General features: G+C 39.4%; 2 protein-coding genes across 13 annotated transcripts in view; one reads left to right on the forward strand and one right to left on the reverse strand.

Moving 5' to 3' along the window:
• Positions 1-3,338, forward strand: part of TM7SF3 (transmembrane 7 superfamily member 3) — a 45,694-nt gene extending 42,356 nt beyond the window's left edge. For both annotated transcript variants that reach the window (XM_038376348.2, XM_043516115.1), the window contains exon 12: positions 762-3,338. In XM_038376348.2, coding sequence (XP_038232276.1) covers positions 762-1,024 — 263 coding nt within the window. In that variant the 3' untranslated portion in view covers positions 1,025-3,338. The remainder of the gene's footprint in view (positions 1-761) is intronic.
• Positions 1,682-25,830, reverse strand: FGFR1OP2 (FGFR1 oncogene partner 2). 11 transcript variants are annotated; one of them, XM_043516162.1, is made up of 8 exons: positions 25,577-25,762; positions 22,501-22,557; positions 20,737-20,873; positions 19,481-19,598; positions 17,954-18,096; positions 13,657-13,773; positions 12,504-12,617; positions 6,961-9,329 (listed from the first exon to the last, which is right to left on the reverse strand). In XM_043516162.1, the coding sequence occupies exons 2-8, from the start codon at positions 22,505-22,507 to the stop codon at positions 9,192-9,194; spliced, it is 774 nt and encodes a 257-aa protein (XP_043372097.1). In that variant the 5' UTR covers positions 22,508-22,557; positions 25,577-25,762; the 3' UTR covers positions 6,961-9,191. The 11 variants fall into 11 exon arrangements, with proteins under 11 accessions (XP_043372088.1, XP_043372090.1, XP_043372097.1 ...); XM_038387302.2 differs by lacking the exon at positions 13,657-13,773 and adding an exon at positions 21,035-21,159 and having other exon boundaries at positions 25,577-25,756; XM_043516153.1 differs by lacking the exons at positions 6,961-9,329; positions 13,657-13,773 and adding an exon at positions 1,682-5,193 and having other exon boundaries at positions 25,577-25,759.
• Positions 25,831-25,854: the final 24 nt, after the last annotated feature.

The raw sequence follows: 25,854 nt of genomic DNA on the forward strand, positions 1-25,854 counted from the left end.
TTGGCCACCCCTGCGTTAAGATGATTGTGTGTTCTCTCTCTCTCTCTCTCTCTCTCCCCCCCCCCCTTTCTATTGAGGGATTTTTGAGGCTTTTCTATTAATGTAAATTAATGGGTGAGGAGGTGGGTTTTGCAACTTTCTTTAGAGCAGCTCCAAGCTACTTGGCAAGGATAGGCTGAAGTACATGGCTTCCAGATGCAACTAAAGGCTCTGGGCTTCTGTAAGATCCCAACTTCCAATCTGATTTTAAGAGAGGGTAACTTTTACCCAGTGTGAATCCTGTAACAAATGCCTGGATCATGCCAAGGCGAAGGTGTCCATTTAATGATTAAGAACTGGTTTTGGAAACTTTCTCCCAATATGCTAATCTTCAGAGCCCTCAACATATTTTTTAAAACCTTAATCACCACAACATGCTTGAGACAAATGATCCCCCATTTATAGATGTAGAAACAGAGTTTAAGTGAGTTGCCCAGAGTCCTGTAAGAAGTAGCGAGGCAACGCTGGAGTCGTAAGTTTAACTCAGGCCTGTACTTCAACTACAAGAATACCCTCTGCCTCTACAAACATACCGTGTTTGTAGTAGGCACCCAGCCCTGTATTTTCCATTCCCCTGTGACAGCTTGGTCCAAGCACGTCAGTATGCAAATCAGCATCTAAATCTGAGCCTGACCTTTCTAGTGATGATGCTTTTGTGGGGGAGTGGGGAAATCCCTTCATTCTGATATTGTTTGAATGAATGGCTTCCTATTCCACTATAGATTTAATCATCTTGGCAGTATGGGGGATGCTGGCAGTCGGTGGAATAATGGTGCAGCTTCGCCGAGAGAGACGTGAGGTACCCTTCCCACCACACCCTTATCGTATCTGGAAGCGAGAAAGGGAGCGCAGGATTACTAACATTCTGGATCCTAGCCACCACATCCCTCCTCTGAGAGAGAGGATCCATAACAAACTATCGCAGATCAAGGAGCTCTTCCGAAAAGAGCAGCCGGCTGGGGAAAGAACTCCATTGCTTCTGTAATTTAACCAAATGGTGCACATTGATAGCTACTCAAAAGGGCTTTAAGTATCTAAACTGAGGTGGTGATGACCAGCATCTGTCCAGCAGTGCTGACTTGGTGTTCTTATGACCTAATCCCGCTTAACAAAGCTACAGTGTATGCTGGACATGGAAGACAAACCTTTATCTAGCTGATACGCTGAATGCTGTCCTGTGCTCTTTCTCAGTGGCCCACTTGTCCTGCTGTAAAAAATTCTGGTTCCTGCAGAGACCTTGCACTAAGGGTGGAGTATATTTGAGTGCAATGACTAAGGTGTTTCTCTTTGTGAGTCTTGATGTGTTTGTTGGAAATGTTTAGGTATGTGAAATCTAAAAACAAAAGCCTGAGAAGGTAACTTGTGATTTAAATATGTGCAATGTCAAAACTCTTCCTTTGTATCTTGTAATGGATTTTCAAGAGACCACCTTGATTCTCACCAGACATGAGCACCCTATGCTGAACATACAAGGGAAGAAATATCTAGTCTGTCTTTAGTATTGAAGTATCCTAACTGCAGTGTCTTCACAACTATTATACCTTCAATATTGGTACCAAACCCACATCTCTGATCACAGTAATGGTTTTTAATAGGTATATTACTGAACCATCACAAATTGTACTAAGTAACTTGTGTTTTAATTGCACTGGATTAATATTTGTATTTCTGTATGTTCAGCAACTGGACTCTTCTTATTCTATCGAGGCAGGCTCCTTTTCATCCTCCCTTTTAAGCTATCTGTGGGGTGGGATGACGTCCTTTTGGTACCAAGCTGCTTGTCTGGTCTCTGCTTGAAGAGTTGCCCAGAGTCCTACAAGAGGCAGTGAGGCAAAGCTGGAGTTGTAAGTTGTAAGAGATGATGGCTTGCTGATCGAACACAAGAGTCCCCTCCCATGCTTTAGCTTCCCTAATTGTTTCTTTGAGCTAGGAACACCTAAGAGCTAATGGCCTCCTTATTTCAGCTACTGTACTTTGTAAATAGCTTTGGTTCCTGAGAATTGATTGAGTTAGCTCTTCATAGAAGAATAACCTCAAATTCAGCACTTCTGTATTTAAATGCAGATTTTTTTTTTTTTTTTTGAGCTTGCTCAAAACACTAACCCTGCCTCTTAATCAGTGCTTTCCTCTCTCCTCTCCTTTTGGGTTGAGGATGGGAAAAGTATACTGCAGGCAAAATATCAACCTGAAGCCTTGCTGGTTGGTAATACGTACGTTTCTCTTACACTCCAGTTAGCACACTGTGTGCGAAAGGAGTTACCGGACCACCCTTCGTATTCCCGAGAGCTAGTGTTTTTTTTTTTTTTTCTTTTTAATCACTGCTGGAGAAGTGAACAAGAGTGGCTTGGTTTGGATCACTCAGTAAAACCACAAATCCAAGCTTTCCTCCAGCTCCTCCCTCCCTCCGTGGCCTCTAAATGCTGTCCTTCCCCTTGCGTGTGTATGTGGCTATAAAGTCCATACCTCCCAAGTCCTTACCTAGGTTGTACCTCCTTCCTCTTCCCACATCACCCCCACTTCTATACCTCTAACTCTTAGGCAGCAAGCAGCATTAACCTCTCTTGCTTTGTTGTAATGCTCTTCAACTTTGTATTAGAACAGCCACTAGCAAATAGTAAAATACTAAACTTACCAGTGCAACTTGATGACTAAAAACTGAAATTCTTTCAATATCAGATACCATCTTGAATGACAAAGTGGTAAAGGAATCAAGTTTTTAACAATAGCTTTTGAAAGCTGCAAAACATCTGATGGCATGAGTGGACCACAACCTTCACAGCAACAAGAAGCCTTCCCTTGAAATCTTGATACTTCAGACCATTTTAATACTACTTAAGCTAATTTTTAAAATGTTCATTATGGGGTAAAAATTAGGAAAGATGTGGTATAGTTTCACGGTTTCTTCAAAGGCTGATTTAACTTCATCTTAAATCAGTCATTCATTGTGGGAGCTAAAAAGCAAGGGCCAGATTATAGCGTAGCTCAAATGAAATCAGTAAACTATGTTGACTTACACCCGTTGAAGATATGGTCCGGAACATGCTGTCTTTCAAGTGTCTCGAGGGAAACCTGTTTCTCATGTACTGGACTGTTGCTCACTGACTAACTTTTATAGCACTGATAATGCTGAGTAACTTTGCCACATCTGATGGCCAAAGTAGCAAACACTTAACTTTGATCTGAAACTACCCTTATATATGTTTACCTTGTTTTTATAATTGCCATGATTAACATTGTGAAAGAGAAAATATGAGTTACATTTGTTCCTATCTTTTATAATAAAGATTTTTTTAAGAGTACATGGAACTGAAGTCTGCTCTTGTAGTGGGTTATACCAATTTTGGTACAAACATGATCAAAACCAATTTCAACCAATCTGTGGAAACACCTTTTGTCTGTTTTGTAAGTCTCTTGTGGAGACACTCAGAAGGTGAGTATGGAGGCTTCATTTTATCTTTTGTACAGTAAGATCTTGAGTTCCCATCTGAGGTCTGGGCCACATTGTGCTCAGAGTCCCTGCCCCAAAGACCTTACACCATAATCAAAGATTTGGAGAAAGGAAACTATAACTGTATTTTACACATTGAGGAAATTGAGCCAAATTAAGCAATTTGCCTAAGGTCACACAGGAAAATATTAGCAGGGATGGGAATGAAACTCTGATCTCCTATGTCCCAGTCACAGCCTTACAACTGTGACCATCCTCTGGATTTTTGAAAAAGGCTTTTTCTAATCCACAGGAGTGCTCTGAGAAATGTCTTTTTGCAGTGGTTTTTGTAGCTCTACCCTCAGCATTGCTCCACGTTCTCCAGCCTTGTTCCCTATGCGTACTTATGAATTCATGTCCTGACTTGTTAAAGATTAACATTTTGGCACCAAACTCCCCTTCCAAAACAAAGCCCACAGGCCCTGACACTAGGTCAACTTAATGAAGCACTGCAATTACCTGCACCATACTCTTTACTTTGCTATGACAGAACTTTTTAGCATCTGGGACTTCAGAACTACTTCCTCCCTCAAACCAAGGTCGTTTCTTCTGTGTTTGTCTCCCTTTTTAAGGGACAGCTGTGGCATGGCCAGTATCCTAGCTCCTTTAATCACTAGGACTGTTAGTTTTGGGTGAGAGAAAGTGGGCCATTTTTCACAATGTGGGCCAGAAAGCAAGGGTCAGATTCTCCATGGAGTGTGCTATTTGTCAATTTAATGTGCAACGATCACTATAATTCACATTAGTTTCTAAAGCATGCTAAGAACTTTATAAATGTCAGTCCGTGGGAACAGTACTGACTGTGGTGGGGATGGTTGTGTTCAGGGCCCTTTGCCTGGGGAATTGTTCTAGAATCTGTTTTTATTCAAGAATCTTTTTAGCTCTTATAGCTGCTGGGCTCATGCTAAAAGCATGAGCAGAATGTAAATTCAACTAGTGTATACAGTCAACCTGAAACAAAAGCTCAGACATGAACTAGCCTATTTTTTTTTAAATGGCTAAGTGACAGGTTTCAGAACTATTTAATGCATTTTCAAAAAAAAATCACATAGGTACTAGCTAGCTATCCATCCCAGTCTTCCCCACCCTAAGCAGTTCTCAGGCCCTCCAATTTCCCACTACCACCCCACTGCATATAGGTATTAATACAAAATCTAGAGAAGACAATGTGGAGACAGCATGAGATTGAATTTGAAACTAAAGAGGATACTATACTGACCAACTCCATATTTAGTTCAGTAAAACCCCCAAAGTTCTAAAACAGCTTGAAATAAGTTTTAAAAGTTAAATCCAGTAAGGGACATGGTCAGAATTAGGGCTGTTAAGCAATTAAAAAAACTGATTAATTGTACTGTTAATAAATACCATTTAAATGTTTTTGGATGTTTTCAAATATATTGATTTCAATTATAAGTGTACAGTGCTCACTTTATATTTATTACAAATATTTGTACTGTAAAGTATTTCAATTCACCTAATTCAAGTATGGCAGTGCAATCTCTTTATCATGAAAGTTGAACTTACAAATATAGAATTATGTACCAAAACCAGCATTCAAATATTTGCCGTCTACAAATCCACTCTGTCCTCCTTGTTCAGCCAATTGCTCAAACAAGTTTGTTTACATTTGTAGAAAATAATGCTGCCCACTTCGTTTACAATGTCACCTGAAAGTGAGAACAGGTGTTCACATGGCACTGTTGTAGCCAGTGTCACAAGATATGTGCCAGATGCTTTATGCTTCAACCACCATCCCAGAGGGCGTGTCCCCCTGGTGATGATGGGTTCTTCTTGATAACAATCCAAAGCAGTGAGGCCTGATGCATTTCCATTTTCATCATCTGAGTCAGATGCCACAAGCAGAAGGCTGATTTTCTTTTTTTGGAGGTTCTGGAGCTTAAGACGTCTGAAGACAGGTTTTACACTTTGTCCCTCTCAGACTTTGGAAGGCACTTCAGATTCTTAAACCTTGGGTTGAGTACGGTAGCTATCTTAAGAAATCTCACATCAGTACCTCCTTTGCATTTTGTCAAATCTGCAGTGAAAGTGTTCTTAAAATGAACATGTGCTGGGTCATCATCCAAGACTGCTATACCATGAAATATATGGCAGAATGTGGGTAAAACAGAGCAGGAGACATACAATTCTCCCCCAGGGAGTTCAGTCACCAATTATTTAATGCATTTTTTTTAATGTCATCAGCATGGAAGCATGACCTTTAGAATGGTGGCCAAAGCATGAAGGGACATATGAATGTTTAGTATATCTGGCACATAAATACCTTGCAATTGTGGCTACAAAAGTGCTATGTGAACACCTGCTCTCACTTTCAGCTGACATAAATAAGCAGGCAGCATTATCTCCTATAAATAAACTTGTTTGTGTTAGTGATTGGCTGAAGAGGACAGACTGGTTAGACTTGTCAGCTCAAGTTTTACATTGGTGGTTGAGTGCAGTTATGTAACTTGTATGAGGTGAACTAAATACTATTCATCTATCATTTTTACAAGTGCAAATATTTGTAAAAAAGAGTACTGTACAGTTATTGAAATCAATATTTGAAAATGTAAAAAACATCCAATATTTAAGTGATTAAAACTAATTTCTTAATCATGAGAATTAACTACAATTTAACAGCCCTCATAATCACCCAACTTTCTATTAAACGTGCAAGTTAATATTCATAGAAGTAGCAGCCTGAATGTGGATGTAAATTTTTTTTTAAACCCTGAAGGAAAGTCAGATTTTAGCAAAGTTTTCAAAATTTAAGAAATGAGATTTTTGTAGTGTTCTCTATTAGCAAACTGCTGTAATACTTGGTTTGAAAGCTGCATGACAACCTGTAAAAGTAACTAGGCTGTTAGTTGTCCAGACTGACCCAGAGTCTGGAGATTAAGTGAAAAGTACATTTGATTTTCAAATTTTAGTTCCTTGTCACTTTACAAAAAAACCTGCCTCCTTAACATTTAAAGGAAGTTGAGTGAAGGCCATGATACCACTAATTGGGCATCTTTTCTATAAATATAACACTAAGCAAACATTCTTGAATAGTACATTTTGCTAATACTGCTTTAATCATTAAGCCATCTAGATTGTCATCTTTATTCACAAAATAAGTTTACTGTACAATACACATTCCCAGCCATGTGTTCACTTTAAGCATCTGCATTACAAAAATAGTGGGTATGTGATGGAAACTAGTCACTCCACACAATGTGAAATGTATTTAAAACCCTAAAATTGAGTTTGTTGTGGGGATGGAGGAAGAGAAATATCAATACATGTAGGTGAAGACTAGGACTAGATAAATTAAAATCACATTTTGTATTTACAAAGAAGCACAAATCAAGCATTGTTTCATAATAGAGCAACCTTAAGGAATTGCCACAGCCTAACAGCTTCCTCTGTTATATAAGCTAGGAAACTACATTTAAAAAAAAAATCAAAATTTATCTTGAACATGTTTTTGGACACCAGTAATGTCTAAAGGGAAACTGTCAGTTTCTTACAGCTCTCAAATGGAAATAAAATCTTTCTAATGCTGATACAATAAGGAGGCATTGTATAACATAGTTTTTCCTAAGTTCCTAAACCAAAAGATAGGATGCTGATTTTGTAATCAGTTAAACAGAACTAGTGATCTTTTCAATAATTTATGAACTTATTTTGTAAAAAGCAAGATTCCTTGGAAAGTTTGGAGAACTTCATGCACAGTTGTCCGTTCTTATCATTACAATGCCTTATTTCTATAGGAGCAGTTCAGTCATTCCAATGATTAACTTGCATATTTGTCTTCACCAAGCAAGTTCATACAGATTAAGTCAAATATTAAAAGTAATCAAAAATCATTTGCTTCCAGGGAGGGGAAAAGTTACTATGTGAATTATAGTGGGAATGAATAGCATTACTCTCCCAATGGTTCAATCATTAACTTTATAAACCCAAGTTTTTCTACAGGCTGATAATTCAGTCTTAGACATTTATACCATGCTAGGTTTTAACCTATAAGGGGTCAAGAGCTGTTTTTTTTTTTTTTTAAATAAACTTGAAAGAAAAATTGGTGTACATTTACACTAACTAATCTGATTATCAAATGCAGCTTGAGTAGCAGAGTTTGATAGGATTCAAACAACTTTTGCTTTGTGAAAGTTTGAGCTGCCAAAGTATTCAGATTTGGCTAGTGCTTGTGTGTATAATTTTTTTGGTGAAGGCTTTTACTATACTATATATATTTGAAGATTCACTTTAAGTTATGAATTTTTTTACATGCCAGACAAAAAATATGCAAAGGAAGCCACATATCAACTGAGGGTTTTCACCTTTTCTTATTCAGAAAAGCAAATTGTCAAATTTAGTCAAAAAGGACAAAAGCAATGCAAGAGTTATTTCCTCAGCTTTTCACTTCACACCTACATATTGCAGCACGTATAGCCCATCTAGTTGGATTCCAACCATTTAATTGGGAAGTGCCAACTTTTCATTTCTGCATTTGCCTCAGGACTTAAAGAATTGGCTCTTTTTTGCTCAGTGAAGCATGCTAAAAGCACAACTCAATCTATAAACAGAGTTGCAGTTGAAGCAAACTTTAAAAACATGTTTGGTACTCATGAAAGCGAGGGATTAATAGCACCATTAGAGCCTGCTAGAGTGCCAACTTCCTCAAATGGTTCTTTAAGTAAACCTTATTTCAGCTACTTTAGTTTGGGCATCTCACAACTGCAGCTTCCCAAGTCGTGATGAACAAACATCCAATTACAGACTAGAAAGAGATCAACCTAGTCCTCTACAGTTTTGAAACAAAAGTCTGAACCTCTTTCCTTCTCTAAAGGTGACTGGCAAGAAACTGAGCAAGATGGAAGCAGCTCTTTTAATGTTACCGAAACAATTTAAAAATAGATTCGGTATCTGCAAAACATTTTTTTTAATAAAGTATTTAGAACTGCACATGTGTATGAGCAGAACATACTGTGGATACTTGCAGAAAGTACCTTCCAATATTAAATATAATTATTTACAAGTTAGTTTACTGATGAGTGTTGATAAAGATTAACAGCATGAGGAACAACAAGACCTGTCATTTTAAATTTGCGATTTCCTAATTTCTGTCATACTAAATGCAAGTGGTGATCATATTTTCATTCTTCAGGAGGTTTGTTTCTCCACGGACTTCAATCAGGAATTGGATTAGGCCCTTAGTATTACCAATTCCTGTTGTGAAATATAGTTTTGACTATGTTTAAAATTTGTTAAAAGAAAAACAGCAACATGGATAGTACATAGGGTCTACCTGTTACTTTAACTACTCTTGGCCAAGGAGACTGATTTCAAGTGTCATGTTATTTAGGCAGGTGTCCTTTTTATGATCAGTAGCTTATACGCATTTTCTATATGTGAATGTTTAGCTTGTCATTTGTTTTGAATGGATTAATACAAAAATCTCCAATTCCACAACTGCATTGAGAAGCAATTTCCTACAAGAGTTAGGTCTATGGCAATCAACTAATCTGGTACTTGATATACGTACACTGTATAAAGCATTAACCTGAAGTCTGATTTAAGGTAAAGGAGCTTTCTGGTGCCCTATTCAGTAACAAATGCTTGACAAGTGAACCCTGATACCCTAAGCTTTAAATGTGCAACGAAGTTTGACGACTTCACAGAATCTTCAGCTCTTCCTGAGGCTCAGATCACTGCTCGTTACTAATGCTGACAGAGATGTACTCTCCGATACATCTTCTTTCTTGAGATTCAGGAATGATTCTCTAGTGATCTGAAGGATTTCCCTCAGGCCTTTGTTTTCTTGCTAGAACATGCCAAAATAAAAAAAGAGACACTTAAAATAATTCCAGGTGGAAATCAGGACAAAGAAAATAAAAATAAGATCTATTTGCTGAGGACATTAATTGTTTGGAATGGAAGAGGAAGAAAGTTTTACATTAATCTGATTTAAGAGTGAGGGAGTATTTAGGAGTTCTATTTTTTGTTGTACTGAATAGATATCTTCAGTATCAAGAAGAGAGCTCAAAGGAAGAGGATAGCTTAAGTTTAAATTTTTTATTTATTTATTTTTTTAAACAAACAAAGTTAAGATTTCCCCCCTCCATGGTAAAACACTTATTTAAAAAACATTTCTCTGTGGCAAAACATTGTGTAATCACATAACCAGAAAACTACACTGGCTACCTCAAACATTCAAAAAGCGATCCCAAAAATATTTTTTTTAAAAATGTTTAAGACAAAAACACATGCATGTGGGTTGGAGGTTATTGGCCTTCTGGTTTCTGAACCTTCAGCATACACTCCCGTCACATTTTTAAAGCTTTTGTCTACAACCATGAGGGATAAAAATTTAATTGTTTAAAAATGAAAGCTGAAACTCTCAATCATTTCCCTAGGAACTGGAAGTTTACATAAAACATCCTATTGCAGGACTCATGGAAAAAAATTGCAAGAGTTGGACACAGAGCAAAACTGACTAATCTTATTGTCCAAATAGACTATAATGCAAACAGGAGCATAAAAATAAATTAGATCAAGCTAACTCAATAGCATATTACATTTTGATAATTTTGTCATAAGATGGGGTTGTTTTGGGTTGCAGTAATGTGATGGGAACAACAGGATTGGAAAATTTACATAGAACAGAAGCTGAGACTGAAAACCAAGAATGCAAAGCATCCTCTACCATGCTGGACTAAAATGGCAATAAGAGTAGAGAAGATTAAACTTTCTTCTTCAAAATTATTGGCTTTGCAGACTTCATGGTTAGAGCTGATGAATGTTGAAAATAGTTGTTTGCACGGTTCATACGAATCCTTAATTAAGCTGAATAGCATAATATTCTGTAAAGGGCACAAGGAAGCACCTCTGGTAAGGCTCTCTCTATAGTTGCAGAGAATATAGCATCTAAGAAGACATATTAGAAGTCAAAGTAGATAACTGGAGCCAAGGAAAGTATTTGGACGATTGTCTCAGAATCTAGTGAGGGCCCAGGACTGATGTGAGAGGAACCCACGCCTTTATGCTCTGGATCCCCTGGGTGTGTTAAGCTTCTGGAGCCTGAGTGGAGTTCAGCCATTGCCCCAATCTCAGGGCATCTCTCTTCTAACTGGCACCCCTTCTGAGTGTGAACCCACTATCCAGCCACCTAGCCCTTCTTAGCTCAGCACTGATTCCCCTGCACTTAAACCCACCCCTTTCCCAGAACACCATCCAAAAGATGTGAAGCCTCCAGTTTACAGTTGTGATGCATACACTTACAGTTTACATTGTGTACAGTCTAACACGGGTGGGCAATAATTTTCACAGGAGGGCCACTCCACTAATTTTGGTAAGTCATCACGGGCTACACATTTCTAATATATTAATGGAGGGAGTGCGGAGTCAGGGAGGGAGTTTGGGTGCAGGAGGAAATCCTGACTGGTGCAGAGAGCGTTGGGGTGCAGGGTCTGGGAGGGAGTTTGGATGCAGGAGGGGGTTCTGACCTGGGGCCAGGGGGTACAAGGTGTGGGCTCTGGCCTGGAGGCACTTACCACAGCTGGCTCCTGGCCAGCAGCGCAGCAAGACTCAGGCAAGCTGCCTGCATGCTGAGGCCCCATGCCACTCCTGGAAGCGGCTGCGTCTGGCTGCTGCTGGCACACCTCTGTGCACTTCCTGTGCCCACAAGCACCACCCCTGCAGCTCCCATTGGCCGGTTTCCCATTGGTATGGGACCACGGCAGGCAGGCAGCCAGCCAGCCTGCCTGAGCTCCCCACTGTGCTGCAGGACTTTTAGCAGCCCAGACTCTTAGATCATGAGGGCGCAGAGGAGACCAGGCAGAAATGTTAGTCATGGCAGGCTGGACAGAATGGATTGGATCCAGGCCATATTTTGCCCACTCCTTGTCTAACACCTTTATGCTCTTTCATACTTAATACTGTAAAGCACAGGAGAAACTAGACCCTAGGAAACAATAGAACATCTTAACCACAATATCCCTCATTAGCTCACCCTTCTGTTGGAAGTGGTTGAAGAATAATCTGTGTTCTGAAGGTGGGCAGGGTATCCCCTGCCTCATGCATGCTGTCACAAGGGAAGTGAGTTCTCCCTCAGACTGCAGAAAACAGCCCCCATGCAGAGACCAGCCTCTGCTCTTTTAAAACCTTCACCATCTGTCAGGTGACACTCACGCCAGCTTCCCTATATGAGCACAAAGTCACCTCCCATCTGCTAAACCAGTTCTTCAGGGCAGGGACCAAGAGTGACTAGATTTCCAGTGACTGAGTACTTGAGACAACTACCCTCTATTGTTGTTTTGCCACTAGTCTTTGGAATTTGCAACCTTACATGGAGGCAGACAGACCACAGAGAAAGCAAAAGGCTGCATTTTCAAAATAGAGAGTTTGCAGCCTGACACAAATATAGGCTTCATAATCTCACACAAGTCATAAACTGAACAGGCATATTCCCAATTCATCACACCAGGACAGCAACAAGGAATTTTCACAGTGGTAGTGCAACTAGAAGAATAAATAGGAAAATAATAATAAAAAAAAGGCAGCGTATTAAAAGCTAAATCCACTGACTTAAAAGCTGAGCATGGTCCCAATGCACTCAATTCAGCCTAGGCATAATAGATACAGTAGTATATAGCCCAGTTCTCACAAAAACACTTATTTCAGCAACACTGCACTTCAAATACTTGCTTCTAACACCATGACTAAAAGCGGAGAGAGAGAGGAGATAGGCCAAGCAAAATAATTAAAAAATAGATATACAATAGGTGGTCAAATAAAGAGACCGCTTTAAGTTTGAGCAAACCCTTGTAATGTTGAGCGAGCAAGCATTTCAAAGCTAGAAAGTTCCTCCGCTTTACAAATACATGCTATATTGTAATTTTATTTAAAAATATGATAACACTTGCCTCAAGGCATTTAGTGGTGAGGGTAGGAAGAGAAAACCTAGTTGCTACCTTAGCTTCTTTGATTTAATACTTACTTCAAGCTGAAAAATACGCTCCTGCTCTTTGCAACCCTGCTGCTCATCAATTTCAATGGCTCTTCTCATTACTGCTGCCATTTCTGTAATTTGGTCCACATGCACTTGTAGCTCCTAAACCATAAGTGAAATAAAAAGCTTTACCAATATATTCTTTCCGGCATTAATAAAAGTGAGCATTAACTTCATTTTAACTACTGTGCCAGTTATCAGAAGTTTGAATTCTACAATAATTTAGATCTAGCAGTAAAAAAAGCCCCACAACGTTCCAACATTAACTAATATTACTGTGACAATTGATTCAGTAAACTTTTAAAAGAAGAAAGTCATCTTAGCAAAAGGCTTCTTCTTCAGTCTCATGCCTTTGGAAGTCTGGATCAAGCTTGCTACAGTATCAGCAAAACTGACCACATAATCCCTACAGAGGTAATAATAATTTCTTTACTCTTGTTCATCCCTGACAGTCCTTGCAATATATCTACTACTTCACTCTGTTTTAAGAGTAATCCCTATTCCATCTCTTTTTGTGGGATGGTGCTGACAACTTCTAGTTTTTGCGATTAGTCCCCCATTGTCATCTCCCCCAACCATGCTGGGGAATTAATTCTACACCAAGCCAGAGGAGAGTATGTCACCCATATCACCTCCACCATTTTCTGCATGTATTGATTCTGATATAGATGTATTCTATTTAAACTCTGCTTTGCTTAATATATCTGATTACATCAAAATAGTATGGCTACACTAAAATCATTCAAGAGTATCTGAAAGCCAAATATTAGTTAAATAAAGCTCAAACGATTCCTCAAAACAAAGGAATTCCTTGGATATCTAGGAGGGTTTATATTAAAATAAAGTTGAAATCAAAAGCTTCGTAACTATTTAAAAAGTTGAAATAATGTTTAGGCTTTAATAAGTAAGTTACAAAGTTAATGCCATCTTTAGCTTGCCCCATTTTGCCTACATATTGCAGAGGCTTGAAAAAGCCCATAATCTTGCTAAATATGCCTGATCTTCAGGACATCTGCTACAAGAGATTCGGAATTTTCTTTTTGTCACAACCATAATATTCTATTATTTACTATTTTCAAAAAGGTAAAGTAAAACTAAGTAAGATCTGTAAAAAAAAAACCCATCCAATTTTAAAATGTACATTCTGATTTGCTGCCAACTGCCTCCTCTCCAGTCCATAATTAAGTGCTTCATGGACACATTGAGGTGCACTGATGAGGAGGAGTCCTTCAGGGTTGTTAAAAGGACACATTTCAATCTCTAGTTTAGAGTCATTACCATGTTAATATGGATGTAGGCTTTAATTTTAAAGTATTACAAAAAAGGTAAAAGGTGTGCAGTAACCAGTGTTTGAGTTGCAATATCTTTGTTGTTTGAAGTATTTGGTTGTTTTAAAAATTACCATATAGCACTACCCCACAGCAAGGATCACGTGCCTGCAAAAGAATTTTTTTTTTTTTTTTTTGCAAACCAGTTTTTAGGAAGTTTAAGATTCGACTGTTCAGAGCATGAAACTGCATAACAAGTTTAAGATCAGAGCCTATTTCTACACTATATTTAGACCAGTTTTGACTACTTAAAACCGTACATGTATTTTTCTGGTATATAGGATACTGGTATAAATATTTTCAAATTTCTGTTTGAAAAAAATTCAATTGCAGAAAAACAAACCATGTGGAAAATTTCAGTAGACAAGTGCCAACAGTTGTCACTTGGTAGAACAGTGTTCACTGGTAAAGCAAGATTAATTCCTTGGACACCAAATTTGGAGTAATTATATTCTTAATGCCCATAAGAGAGAGAAGCTTTTAGACTGTACTTCAAGATTACCTAACATTACTGACTATATAGACTAGTAAGAAGTGCAAATGATGAAATTCCAGGTATCTAGACACATTAAAGTCTCCCCAACAGACATATAAAATGGGACTGAGTTGGACTAAAAAGATGGAGGGCCCTGAAATTTCTCTGCTAAAATAATATTTTCCCCAAACAAAACACTCTTGGGATAAATTAGAAGGAGATATTTTGTTTCCTTGCTTAGGACTTAAACTGTTACTGAAACAAATGCAGTTTTTTTGAAGGTTTCATCTTTATACTTTTCTAGAAGCCCTAAGTTTATACTCCCTTTATTCAGTACAGACCCATTTACGCGCGGATGTCAGGAGTCAAGCCGTCACGACTGCGTGTTAATGGACCGCGGGTTAAGAGGGCCATGCTGAATCATAGACACTTTTTTCACTTAGGAAAAAAAAATGCGAGCTAGAAAGAGCAGAAAATAATGGCGTTTTTTTCCTCTCTTTCTTATGAAGTCTGTCATTTGCAGCAGATGAATGACTTAGATATTTTCTGCATTTGGCTCCTTCATAAATCTTACAATAGTTTCTACAGCACTAAGGGCTTCTGTGGGCTAAATTCTGACCGTTTCAACGACGTCCTTTTTGTTGTCGTCGTCATCATCATTTAGGCCTGAGTTATTAGAATTCTCGCCATAACTTTCACGGTCCAACGTAGCCTCGCAGCCCGTTAATATTTCTTCCTTGGACAGTAATTCTGAAGTCGGGCAATCTTCATCCATCACCAGTCACTCGGTAATGATTTCTGGTAGCGTATCCAAACTAAAACCTTTCATCATTTGAAAAAGAAGTTTACCTTTATCCTCTTTCGTCTGCGTGTGTGTTTGTAGGATGTCTTCTTCCGAAAATCCTTCAAAGCCTGGCCCTGAATCAGCACCACTGCTGGAGTTTTCTGAGTCTGAGCCATCTTTGACAGACAAGGCATCACCGAGAGCCTTCATCCAGCAGTTTTCAATGGACTTTTGTTTTACTCCGTCCCAAGCTTTTTTAACTCAATACATAATTTCCTTCATGTTTAACTGTTTCAGGAATTCGGAAATGGCTGAAGACGTGCATGATACGATCACCAAAATCAGCTCCCGTCGATAATTGTTTTTAAAATTCTGAATAATGCCCTTGTCTAAAGGTTGAATTTTTGATGTGGTGTTGAATGGTAGGTATAGCCCTCGAATTTTTCCATTGCTCGATACCAGTGATTCGGCTGGAGGATAGGTTGGACAATTGTAAAGTAGCAAAAAGTGCTCTGGCTCCGGATTTCTTCAGACTGCAGATGCTTATGAACAGCTAGAACAAAGCTGTTGTGGAATCAGTCATTGAAAACGTGTCTCGTCATCCAAACATTTTTGCTGTTAGCATGTATTACTGGCAGTTTGGCTCTACTGAGGGGATTAAACCAGCAAGGGTTATGAAAGCGGACAACGAGAAGAGGGGCAAGCTTATGGCTGCCCGTCTTATTACTACAAAAAAGAAGAGTCACACACTCTTTTTAAATCCAGCTGTTTTCTGTGTCTCGTAATTAAAGGCTAACGTCTTATCAGGTAGCAGTTTTGCAAATAAAGCTAATCACAATTATTAAGTTGTTCTTCGTGGTAGTCTTAAAATCTACTTTACAAAATGAACTTGGCAGGAAATGCGTTCGCGGCCAATTCATCGGCTTTCTCCAGAAATTGGTACCTGTGCTATGCCATGACGCTTTTTAAAACGACTTATACATTTCTTCACCATATTTAGAATGGCTTGGAATGATTCATCCCCCGTTAAATTTCCAAATTTTGTAGCTTGGGCTTGAAGAATTGGCCCACTTAGCGGCATTCCTTTCAGCCTTTCCTGAGCAAACCAGGTGCACATGGCTTTGTCTATCGTGGGTTTTGCTGAATAGCGTACATGTTTTCGCTTAAGCCCCGCGGCAGAATCAATATTTTGTACAAAGCCATTCAGTTCAGATTAGGTTTTTTGCCATCCTCGGAGAGTAGATTCTGCAATCCCAATATCTTTTGAAACTTTGGCCTGGGTTTTTCCGCTATTTACTCGATCTATTGCAGCTAGCTTTTCTTCTACAGTGTAGGAACGCTGATGCTTGCCCTCTGCCATTATATCAGGCCTACGGTTAAAATTTTCTAATGTAGTATATAAATTACCATATATTATCTCTCTCTCTAGCGTGACAATGACTAAGCGTGCGTGATACGTCTATACCAATATCGGTAAAGACGTACATGTTTCTGCTCCACACTTCCTGTTGACTTCTATGTCCGTGAGTTAGTGAGCAAATCTGTAGCGCTACATAGCAAGTTCCTGTACCACATGTTAACGAGTCTTGCGTGTTAAATAGGTAGCACTGGGAGGCATGGCGCTACCGCGCTTTAAGCGGATTCTCACGTAAATGGGTCTGTACTGTAGTACCTACATTTTTTTAACTCCTATTGTATCTATCAGTGTACGTTCTATTTGAAGTTCTCTCTTCCATAGGGGGAGTTTTTCTGATTTTTAAACCAAAAGGTTAAGAGGAAGCTCCAAGTAGAGGTGAACTGAGGAATAGCCCACTGTTTTATTCTTAGCGTTTATCTGTGAAGTTACTTCTGATATCAGCAATGCTTATTATTCTATTACTGTATGTAAAAATCTATTTCAATAGCTCTTCTAATGAAATAGTTCACTCTAACAATTGCAGTACTTTCCATTAATTAAGTGTTTATTGTACCATGTTACAAAGGTACAATTTAAATACTTGTGTTAATTACTTTAAAAAGATGAATTGAACATTGTCACCTTCTGGCAAAGCCTGTTAAAAAAAGTGAAGAACCAAAATAATATGGGTCAGCCTTAACTAGGAACTGAATACCCACAATATTATTATATATATATGCGCCACTGATGACAGGTTAGAAACACACTGGTTTTTAGTAACCCTTTACTCTCCTAGTTTTCCAGGATCATCAAGCAGCTCACCCAGTATGGACAACTTCCAGATCCACTCAGACATCCTACAATGCACTGGTTACTCCATAGCATCTCTGATTAGTGCTGAAATAGGAAGCCTGCATGGAGGGGTGGGAGAAGAGAAGAAATATAAGCCTGGTTATTCAATATTCAGAAGGTTCTCCCAAGAGTTATTTCAAAACTAGTTTAATACCTTCAGAAAAGCGGTTGAATATTGAATAAAACGAGGCTTACCTTATTGACCCAGCACTGATCACAGAAGCCATTGAAGTCACAAGTGCATGCTGGAACACTGAGCTGATCTAAATTATTACTGGAGACTATGATAGCCGAAAGTCCAATATGGCATAGCTTCCCCGCCCCACCCCACCCCCGGCCCAGGTCTACAAGAGGAAAAAGGGAATTATGGAAATGTAGTAATGAAATGCTCTTCGATAAATGCCTAAACACACATCACAAGCATCTAGTAAGATTGATCTGTTTGTCTGAACAAGCTTCTTTTCCATGTTTAAGTAGGCTATCCTGTAAAACTTGGGAATTGCTAATGCACTTTCTAATATAAAATGACATTTGCTCAATTATCTTATATTGTCACACGACTATAAGTTAGAATTTTTTTTTTTTTTAAAAGAGACTTATTACCTTGGAATGTCGCTCTTTTAACTTTGTTATTATACCTGGATCGTCCTTTTTGCTGGCCATGAGCAGCCTAAACATTTGCTCTCTGTATTTGCTCATTATGAGTTCCAAAGCAGACTGATGTTCTTCAAGAGATGTACGTAGTTCTACCAAAACAATTTAAAAACTGCTTCAAGACATGCATGCAAAAATACTTCATTTGAGAAAACTAATACAAGCTCTTAGACAGCACCAAACAAAGTTTGCACAGCGCTTGCGCTGAGAAGTTCTCCCACAGACAGAACCAGGACCTATAGAGTCCCTTTATGCTGCTCCAGCCCTTTTAACTGAAGTAAAGTGGCCAGAGAAAAGGGTGAGAATCTCGCTCCTAGTGCTCTACTTAAAACACCCAATGCAGAGTCCATCTGAAAGTTACTTAGGCTACTGTTCTGATCTGTAACTTTGCAGAGTTTGTCTGACTTTAAACATGAGCAAAACTTTGTTTTGTTTTGAAAAACAATATTTTGTGATTCTTCAGTATATAGAACCAGCAGTTAATTTCCCCAAAACTAAGCTTTTCTGCACCAAAGGCTCAAAGCAATTAACCATTACAAAATTAATAAAGGGAGTGGAATTGTACTTAGTAAGCAGGACTGATCTTTGCGTTTCTAGTACCCTACAGAAGGGTAGATAACTTCCTATGTGAGACAAGAAAATAGTGAATATGAATCTGCAAGTGCCCCCTTGTTTAGAATACCCCAAAACTATCAAGAGTCTGAAGATATTTCATTAGACTACTTTTTTTTTTTTTTTTTTTTTTTAAGAAGTAGAAGCCTCCCCTGTACATAAGTTATTTTCTTGGCAACAGTAAGATAGATATATTCTGTATAGTAGCAGTGAACAATAGTCAAGTCACAGGATAAATAAGAGCCATAAGACCTATAGAAAACTGCCAGCAAAACTACATTTCAAAAATCTCAAAGGAAAAATAGGTTTCAGGAAAAAGGGGAAAGGAAAAAATAGTATGCCTGAATTTTTTTTTGTTCACTATTGTAATAAAGATGCCAAATCTCCAAATGTCTACACAACCAGTGCACATGACTGATTATACTAAAACAGTAGTTCTCAAACTGTGGGTCAGGACCCCAAAGTGGGTCACAACCCCATTTTCATGGGGTCACCAAGGCTGGCTTAGACTTGCTGGGGCCAGGGGCTGAAGCCCAAGCCTGAGGGCTTTAGCCTGGATGGTGGGGCTCATGTTTCAGGCCCCCTGCGTGTGGCTGAATCCCTTGGGCTTCAGCTTTTGTCCTCCTGCCTGGAGCAGTGGGGCTCAGGCTTCGGTCCCCACTCCTGGGGTCGTGTAGTAATTTTTGTTGTCAAAAGGGGGTCATGGTGCAATGAAGTTTGAGAACCCCTATACTAGAAGAATTTAAAATTAGAAGAAAACATTCTTGGGATATGATCCTACATCCATTGAAGTCAATGACAAAACTACCACCGATTTCAATGGAGCAGGATCAGATTCTTAAAGAATAAAATATTAAGCCTCACCTTTATTTTCCTGTTGCAGTTCTCTGATCTGCCTGTTTTCCTGCTGGATACCCATTACTAATGTAGATCGAGGCCGATGTCTTGCTACCTCATTAAGCTCTTGAATTTCTTCTTGGTACTAGTAGAATTAAACAGATTTAAAAAAAAATAAAAATACTTGTGTAAATGAAGGCAAGCAGGTGTATTAATCCTGACTGACTAGTTTCAAAGTTGGAATCTGACCAATACTAAATAGCCCTTTTGATACATTGCTTATTATTATTTAGCAATCATTTAAAGACCATTAACAAGAGCTAATTTTTAACAAATATTCTTATGTCTGAAGGTTCTGCTGACCATTATAAATTCCCGAGAAGCAACATTTACTTCAAAACTTTAAATGTGTTACCTTATTTATTAACAGGTTTCAGAGTAGCAGCCACGTTAGTCTATATTTGCAAAAAGAAAAGGAGTACTTGTGGCACTAACAAGTTTAATTGAGCATAAGCTTTCGTGATGAAGTGAGCTGTAGCTCATGAAAGCTTATGCTCAATTAAATTTGTTAGTCTCTAAGGTGCCACAAGTACTCCTTTTCTTTATTTATTAGTTTTTCTACTTTACTGAGATTGTTAACATGACAGGATAGGTTTCCCAAACATGGATACCACAGAGCCTTTATCACCACTGACCCACCCATACTTAGCAAAACAGTAATATCCATTGGTTAGGTTAACAGCAGAGAGGAAATTGTTACCCACTCAAAGTAAGATGAACGGGGTACTTTGCCACAGAAGAAAATATAAGATGAGATGAGAATACTCATGTAAGAGAAAACAAGAGATTGTTCTTATGCAAGTCTCTATAAAATTTTTTTAAAAAATTAGCTGAGATGTGCAAAATTAAGCAAAAATATTAAGCTACTTTTAAATACTTCCTACAAGAGCAGCACACAATCACTGAAAGTGCCATAATAAATCATAAAACCCAATCCCACAGTCACATGACCATGCTTAATTTTAAGCATGTACATGTTTGTAGGATGGGGTCATAGTAACTGACAAGTAATTTGTTTGTAGAATCATAATTACTAGAGACAAGAGACCTATTGGATCATAGAGTTCATCCCAATCCCCATGAGATCACCAGAAGAGGTATTGGATATTAAACAGATTATGCACTATACTTTAGGAGTCGAGAATATTTAAACCAGTTTTAAATAGTGGTGTTTCAAGTGTTTTCAAAGTGTTTTTTTGAGTAAGCAAAACGGGAAAACAAACCTGCTTCATCGCTTCCACCCGCTTGTTGAGAGCTGTAGTCTGTTCAATAAGAGCTTCTGCTGCATTGTCATGTTCTCTAAGTCGCTCTACTAGTGCTTTAGCATCAGCTAGGGCTTTCTCAATTGTGCAACTCATTTCTAAAAAAATAAATGTCATTATTGCCAAGACAAAGACTGTTTATCATATAGCTGTATCACCACCATGTCATACCTCAAACACATCAAATATGTTTTCATTAACCCAGAAGCAATCAGATACATTCTTTCCCTCATCCCCAAATAAGGAGAAACATCCTCACATTGCAGGAACTATTTTCTCCTGGGGAACAAGGAAACTCTGCATCCCTCATGGAACCCTGCGGCCCCGATTTCCTTCATCCACCTTTAATCCCCCAAATTCAAGGTCATACATCACAGCCAAGAGCTGAAAGGAAATTTTTGCAATTACAAAAAGTTATGTCATATTAACTGAAATTCAAGACACCTATTAAAGGCCATCAAAAATACAGGGATAGCACCTTTCCCCTTTAGCTGTAGTAATCTGGTTGAATTGTAAATAATTTCCTGGCAATCTTAATGGAACACTATGTTCAAAGGGCATCCAGAGAGTTCTCTTTTTGAGACTTACATTTATCCCATAAGATTCAGTAAGACAGGGCAGAGATGGAACCATAAGTTGTGTGCTATTCTGAAAGTGGAATAGTTGGAATTTAATATGGAACAAGAAGGGGAACTAGTGCAAAGAAAAGAGGGGCAGATATGTTCAAAGCATAAGGGGAAAGGTGATGCTGGCACCTTCATTTTGGATTATTGTTCTGGCTCGTTCCTCCACAAGGTATTACAGCAATCAATGAGACATGAGGACCAACTTCTTGCAAAGAAGGATAAGCAGGAAGGATGGAATTCTGGAGAAGATGAGACAGTGGTGTGACATGCACATAGCCTTTTTGAAAAGTGCATAGGAAAAAGAGGAAAATCAAAAATTATTTGTAAATTTGGTTACTGAAGAGATGGTGGTGTTGAAGCTAAAAAAAAAAAAAGTTGTGTCACCCTCCTCCCCTCAATATATTTTATGGTCCCAGTGATGTATTTGGGGGGGGGGATCTAGAACTGATCCTGAAAGGCTAGGAATAAAGATAATTTTTATGAATCATGAGATTAGAGTTGACCGCTAACCTGACAAGAGAAAAATCACACCGGGAAAATTTAGAGATACAGAATAGATGATTTTTATCTATGTCTAAAAATGGCTCCAGTACCACTGCATGGAGTATTCTTACCTCACATCAAAATATGGACTTTTTAACAGTACTGAGTAACACAGCAATTTAGGACACAAAATGAACACACAGAACTCAATTAAAACTTCACGATCTATCATTTACAGCCACTGTGACCAAGCCCACACTATGGCTAAGGTAACAAAACTATATATTCAAATTTGAAAAACATTGGCCTTATGAGATTTTATACCCTTAGTCTTGGTACTCAGATTATATTTCGTTTTTTATTTTGAGATTTTGATGCAAAGTCTCTTCAGTCATTTTTGAATTCAGAGTATAGAGGAAAACCCACACATTTTTTCCATTAAAAAAAAAAAAAAACCACACAACACAAAACCGGCTCATGCTTTTGAGCAGTAAAAAGAGCTACAGTAAAAAGACAGCAAGAGTTTGAAACTTGGCATAATAGTAGTTTTCAATGAAGACTGGGGCTTTTCTTTGCCTTGGGGAAAACTATTAAAATAACTTCTGAGCACGCTTACCGAACATTTGCCAAGTGGGAGATTTTCAAAAGCACAAGAGGTCATTGCCAAACTTCCCTGAAAAAGTCAATAAGAGTTGGGTGCTTAATTCCCTTAAGCTCCTTTGAAATATTTTAACTCCCTTTGAAAGCCAAGATTTTAAACAGATCCTAACGAAGCCCCTATTTCACGACTGATTTTTCTGACAGACTAGTCCAGAATGTGCTGTTAAGAGGAGGAATGATTCAATGAATCAAACATTTACATGTGAAGCAAAATCATCCCCATTCCTACCTTACTATGATCGGGGGTGGGGGGGAATAAAAAATAAAAAGAATAATTTTGATTGCTCAACAGTGTTCATGCATTTTAAGAATATGCTGCAAATCTAATTCTGCAAAGATTTTGAAATCATTTAAATTACACAGATGTTTTAAATTTGATTAATCTGATCAGAGACTCCCTCTGTGCCCTGAATACAACATGTAATATTCAAACATGTTTACTTTGGTGTTTATGTAAAGGTAGCCAAGTGTCTTTTCAGGGATCCCATTGGTAGAGAATGGAAAATATCTTGTTTATTCAACAAGTAAGCTTCACTTAAAAACTGGCAGGTGCAGTTGGCTGTAAATGTGTAAATGGCTGTTAACTTTTTCCTGTAAATGTTTGTAGTGTTAAGTCTTTTCTGGTTATCAAGTTCCTCTTTAACAGTTAATCTTGTGGTACCTAGCCAAGTTGTTTAGAATTTTGTGTGTTGCCAGAAACAATCAATCAGATTGATTTGTTTTGTCTTAGTCTGGCGAAATTAGGTTTTTTTTAATGAATATTAATGGAGAGTTGGCTCATATGGTTCCCCCTGCAATCTGTGTTCTTGTTCTTTCTAGGCTAGAACACTTACAACAACACACACAAAGTTTGGCCCCTTCCACACAGGCTGGCAAAACTGTGACAGAAGCAAGGTTAGCCAGAACCGTATTTAGATAGTTTAAAAATTGTTCTTTATTTTCCAGCCCACTATGAATGGAGCCTCACACTGTACAGTAGAAACATTTTTTGCACGTCAATTTATATTAAAGCTTATATATCATTAACTTTGATTCAACTACACCATTACTGACGCACCTTTATAGGCAAATAATCAATTTTGCCCTCCCTACATTGCTGTAAAAAAACCCTTTGTAGCAGAACCTGTAAGGTTCTGAATTACAGTGAATGACTCAAGAAAGACTGTGAAATGAAACCACACATCCTGCATAAACATACCTCTGGGGGACTTCTTGTGACATTTAGCTGACATTTAGGGGCAAGTCTGGGAGAAATACAGCAACATATGTCCCACCAAAAATAGCGGGAGCCCAGGTGGTGCAGATGATACTCCCAGTTCTGATGTTAGTGTCTTTGAGTGGGAGATTACGATTATTTACCAGTAGCTGAAAGCCTGTGCTGTAATTTGGGAGCAATTTGTAATGCCATGTGTGTAAAACAGCCAAGAAAGTAAAAATTGGACAGTAACAGACTGAAAATCCCAGTGATGACTGAACCTGGTTGAGATTCCAAACATAGTGAACTTTCAACATACTTGTTGCTGCTTCTATTACTTCACACTGACTGTACATTCATTTTAGTTTTCAGAGTGACACACTGAATGGCATTCTTGGAACCATGAGCCAGGAACCCACTAGACTGGGCATTGTACAATCATGAAAAAAGGATAATCCCTACACCACAGAGTTTATGAGATTTTCTACTCAGCAGTTTGGACTGTGCTTTGGAAACACCATTTTTAACTTGAACAGAGATGTGAACAGTCTATCTGCAGATTTTGGAATACATCACTGAATTAATCTATATATCTGGAAGGTTTTCCTGCAACCATTAGGGCTATAAACTTAACACTTACAATCTTAGATTCTTTTCAGAGTAGCAACCGTGTTAGTCTGTATTCGCAAAAAGAAAAGGAGTACTTGTGGCACCTTAGAGACTAACAAATTTATTTGAGCATAAGTTTTCGTGAGCTACAGCTCATTTCATCCGATAACTGCAGCTCCCGCTTCTGGCTCCCCCTCCCCCCAACAAATGCATCTAAATGGCAAATGGATATGTCAAGCCAGGCCCTTTCACTGATTTCAGAAATGTCAGGGTTAGCACAGAGCAAGATCAACAGCTCTAACAGTACAGCAATACAGCCACCTACATGCTCGCTTCCTGTAGTTAACTAATTGGTTTGAATCTTATCAAACTCGGTTGCCTTAAAAACATACTAACCCTCCTACACAAACACACACAACCTTCCTGTATCTTTCTGCCTTTCTCCATCTCTGCTAAAACCTCTCTGCCTGGTGTATGCTCCTTAATTTGTCGTCCCCCCCGCCCGCTTTTGATGACTAGTTTTCTACCACGCAACAATTTTGCCATACAGAGCTTGGGCAAAGGTTCACAGGCACGTCTGGGAGAGCACCGCACGCAGCCTCTCATGTAAAACACAGAGCGAGCAGGTTTCAGAGTAGCAGCCGGGTTAGTCTGTATTCGCAAAAAGAAAAGGAGAACTTGTAGCACCTTAGAGACTAACACATTTATTAGTCTCCGATGCATGCATGCATCCGATGAACAGAGCGAGCAGCATCCCCCTTTGGGCATTTATCACACGAATGCCTCCGCGTCTGACAGCGAAATAGTTAAGCGATGCCGCAGCGTGAGCACCCGTGCTTGGGACCGTCGCCGCAGGAGAGCTGGGGTCTCGGGCTGCTCAGCCAAGGCGGGGGCGGAGGGGGGGGGGTGGAGACGAGGGTGCTTGGCTGAGCAGCTGCCACACAGGCGCGTGCCCGACAGGGCTGTTTCGGTGCCGCAGCGTCGCGCGCTGGGAGGGAGAGGAAGGAGGGCAGCAGCGCCCGATACTGTTACCTCACGACAGCGGCACGTATCGCGATACCAGGGGCGCTCGTGGGTGGACGAGGCCCTCGGTGGCTAACGTTCACCGGGCACGGCCACAGGCGCCCGAACGTCACAATCGCCCCCACCCCCATTCCCACGGCCAGCGCCAGCCCCGCTCCCTGTTACCCTCCTTCCATCGTCGGGGGGAGGGGGGTCCCCAACTCACTCATATCCGGTGGCTCCGGCAGCGCCAGGCGCCGGGAGCGGGCGGAGGCCGCCGCTTCAAATAGCGGCGAGTGCGGGGGGAGGCACCAGGCCGAGGAGAGACCCCATGAGGGGGGAGCGCGACGCTCCACAACCCACAGCTAGCCGCCCGGAAGCAGAGGCTGGAGGGAACGGAAACCAGATATCGCGAGACTTCCAGTCCTTTCCACCTGCGCGGCTTGTGGGCAAGTGCCGCAAGCAAATATCGCGAGAGTGTCAGTTTCTCTTGCCCGCCTGTTG

The sequence above is a fragment of the Dermochelys coriacea genome, chromosome 1, assembly GCF_009764565.3.
Source record: "Dermochelys coriacea isolate rDerCor1 chromosome 1, rDerCor1.pri.v4, whole genome shotgun sequence".
In the NCBI taxonomy this organism is placed as follows: Eukaryota; Metazoa; Chordata; order Testudines; family Dermochelyidae; genus Dermochelys; species Dermochelys coriacea.

Coding starts and splice junctions, on each gene's coding strand:
- FGFR1OP2 (XM_043516162.1), bottom strand. Junction 18,097..19,480: donor ACTGCAACAGGAAAATAAAG/GTGAGGCTTAAT, acceptor TTGTTTTGGTAG/AACTACGTACATCTCTTGAA. Junction 9,330..12,503: donor AGCGTATTTTTCAGCTTGAA/GTAAGTATTAAA, acceptor GGCATGTTCTAG/CAAGAAAACAAAGGCCTGAG.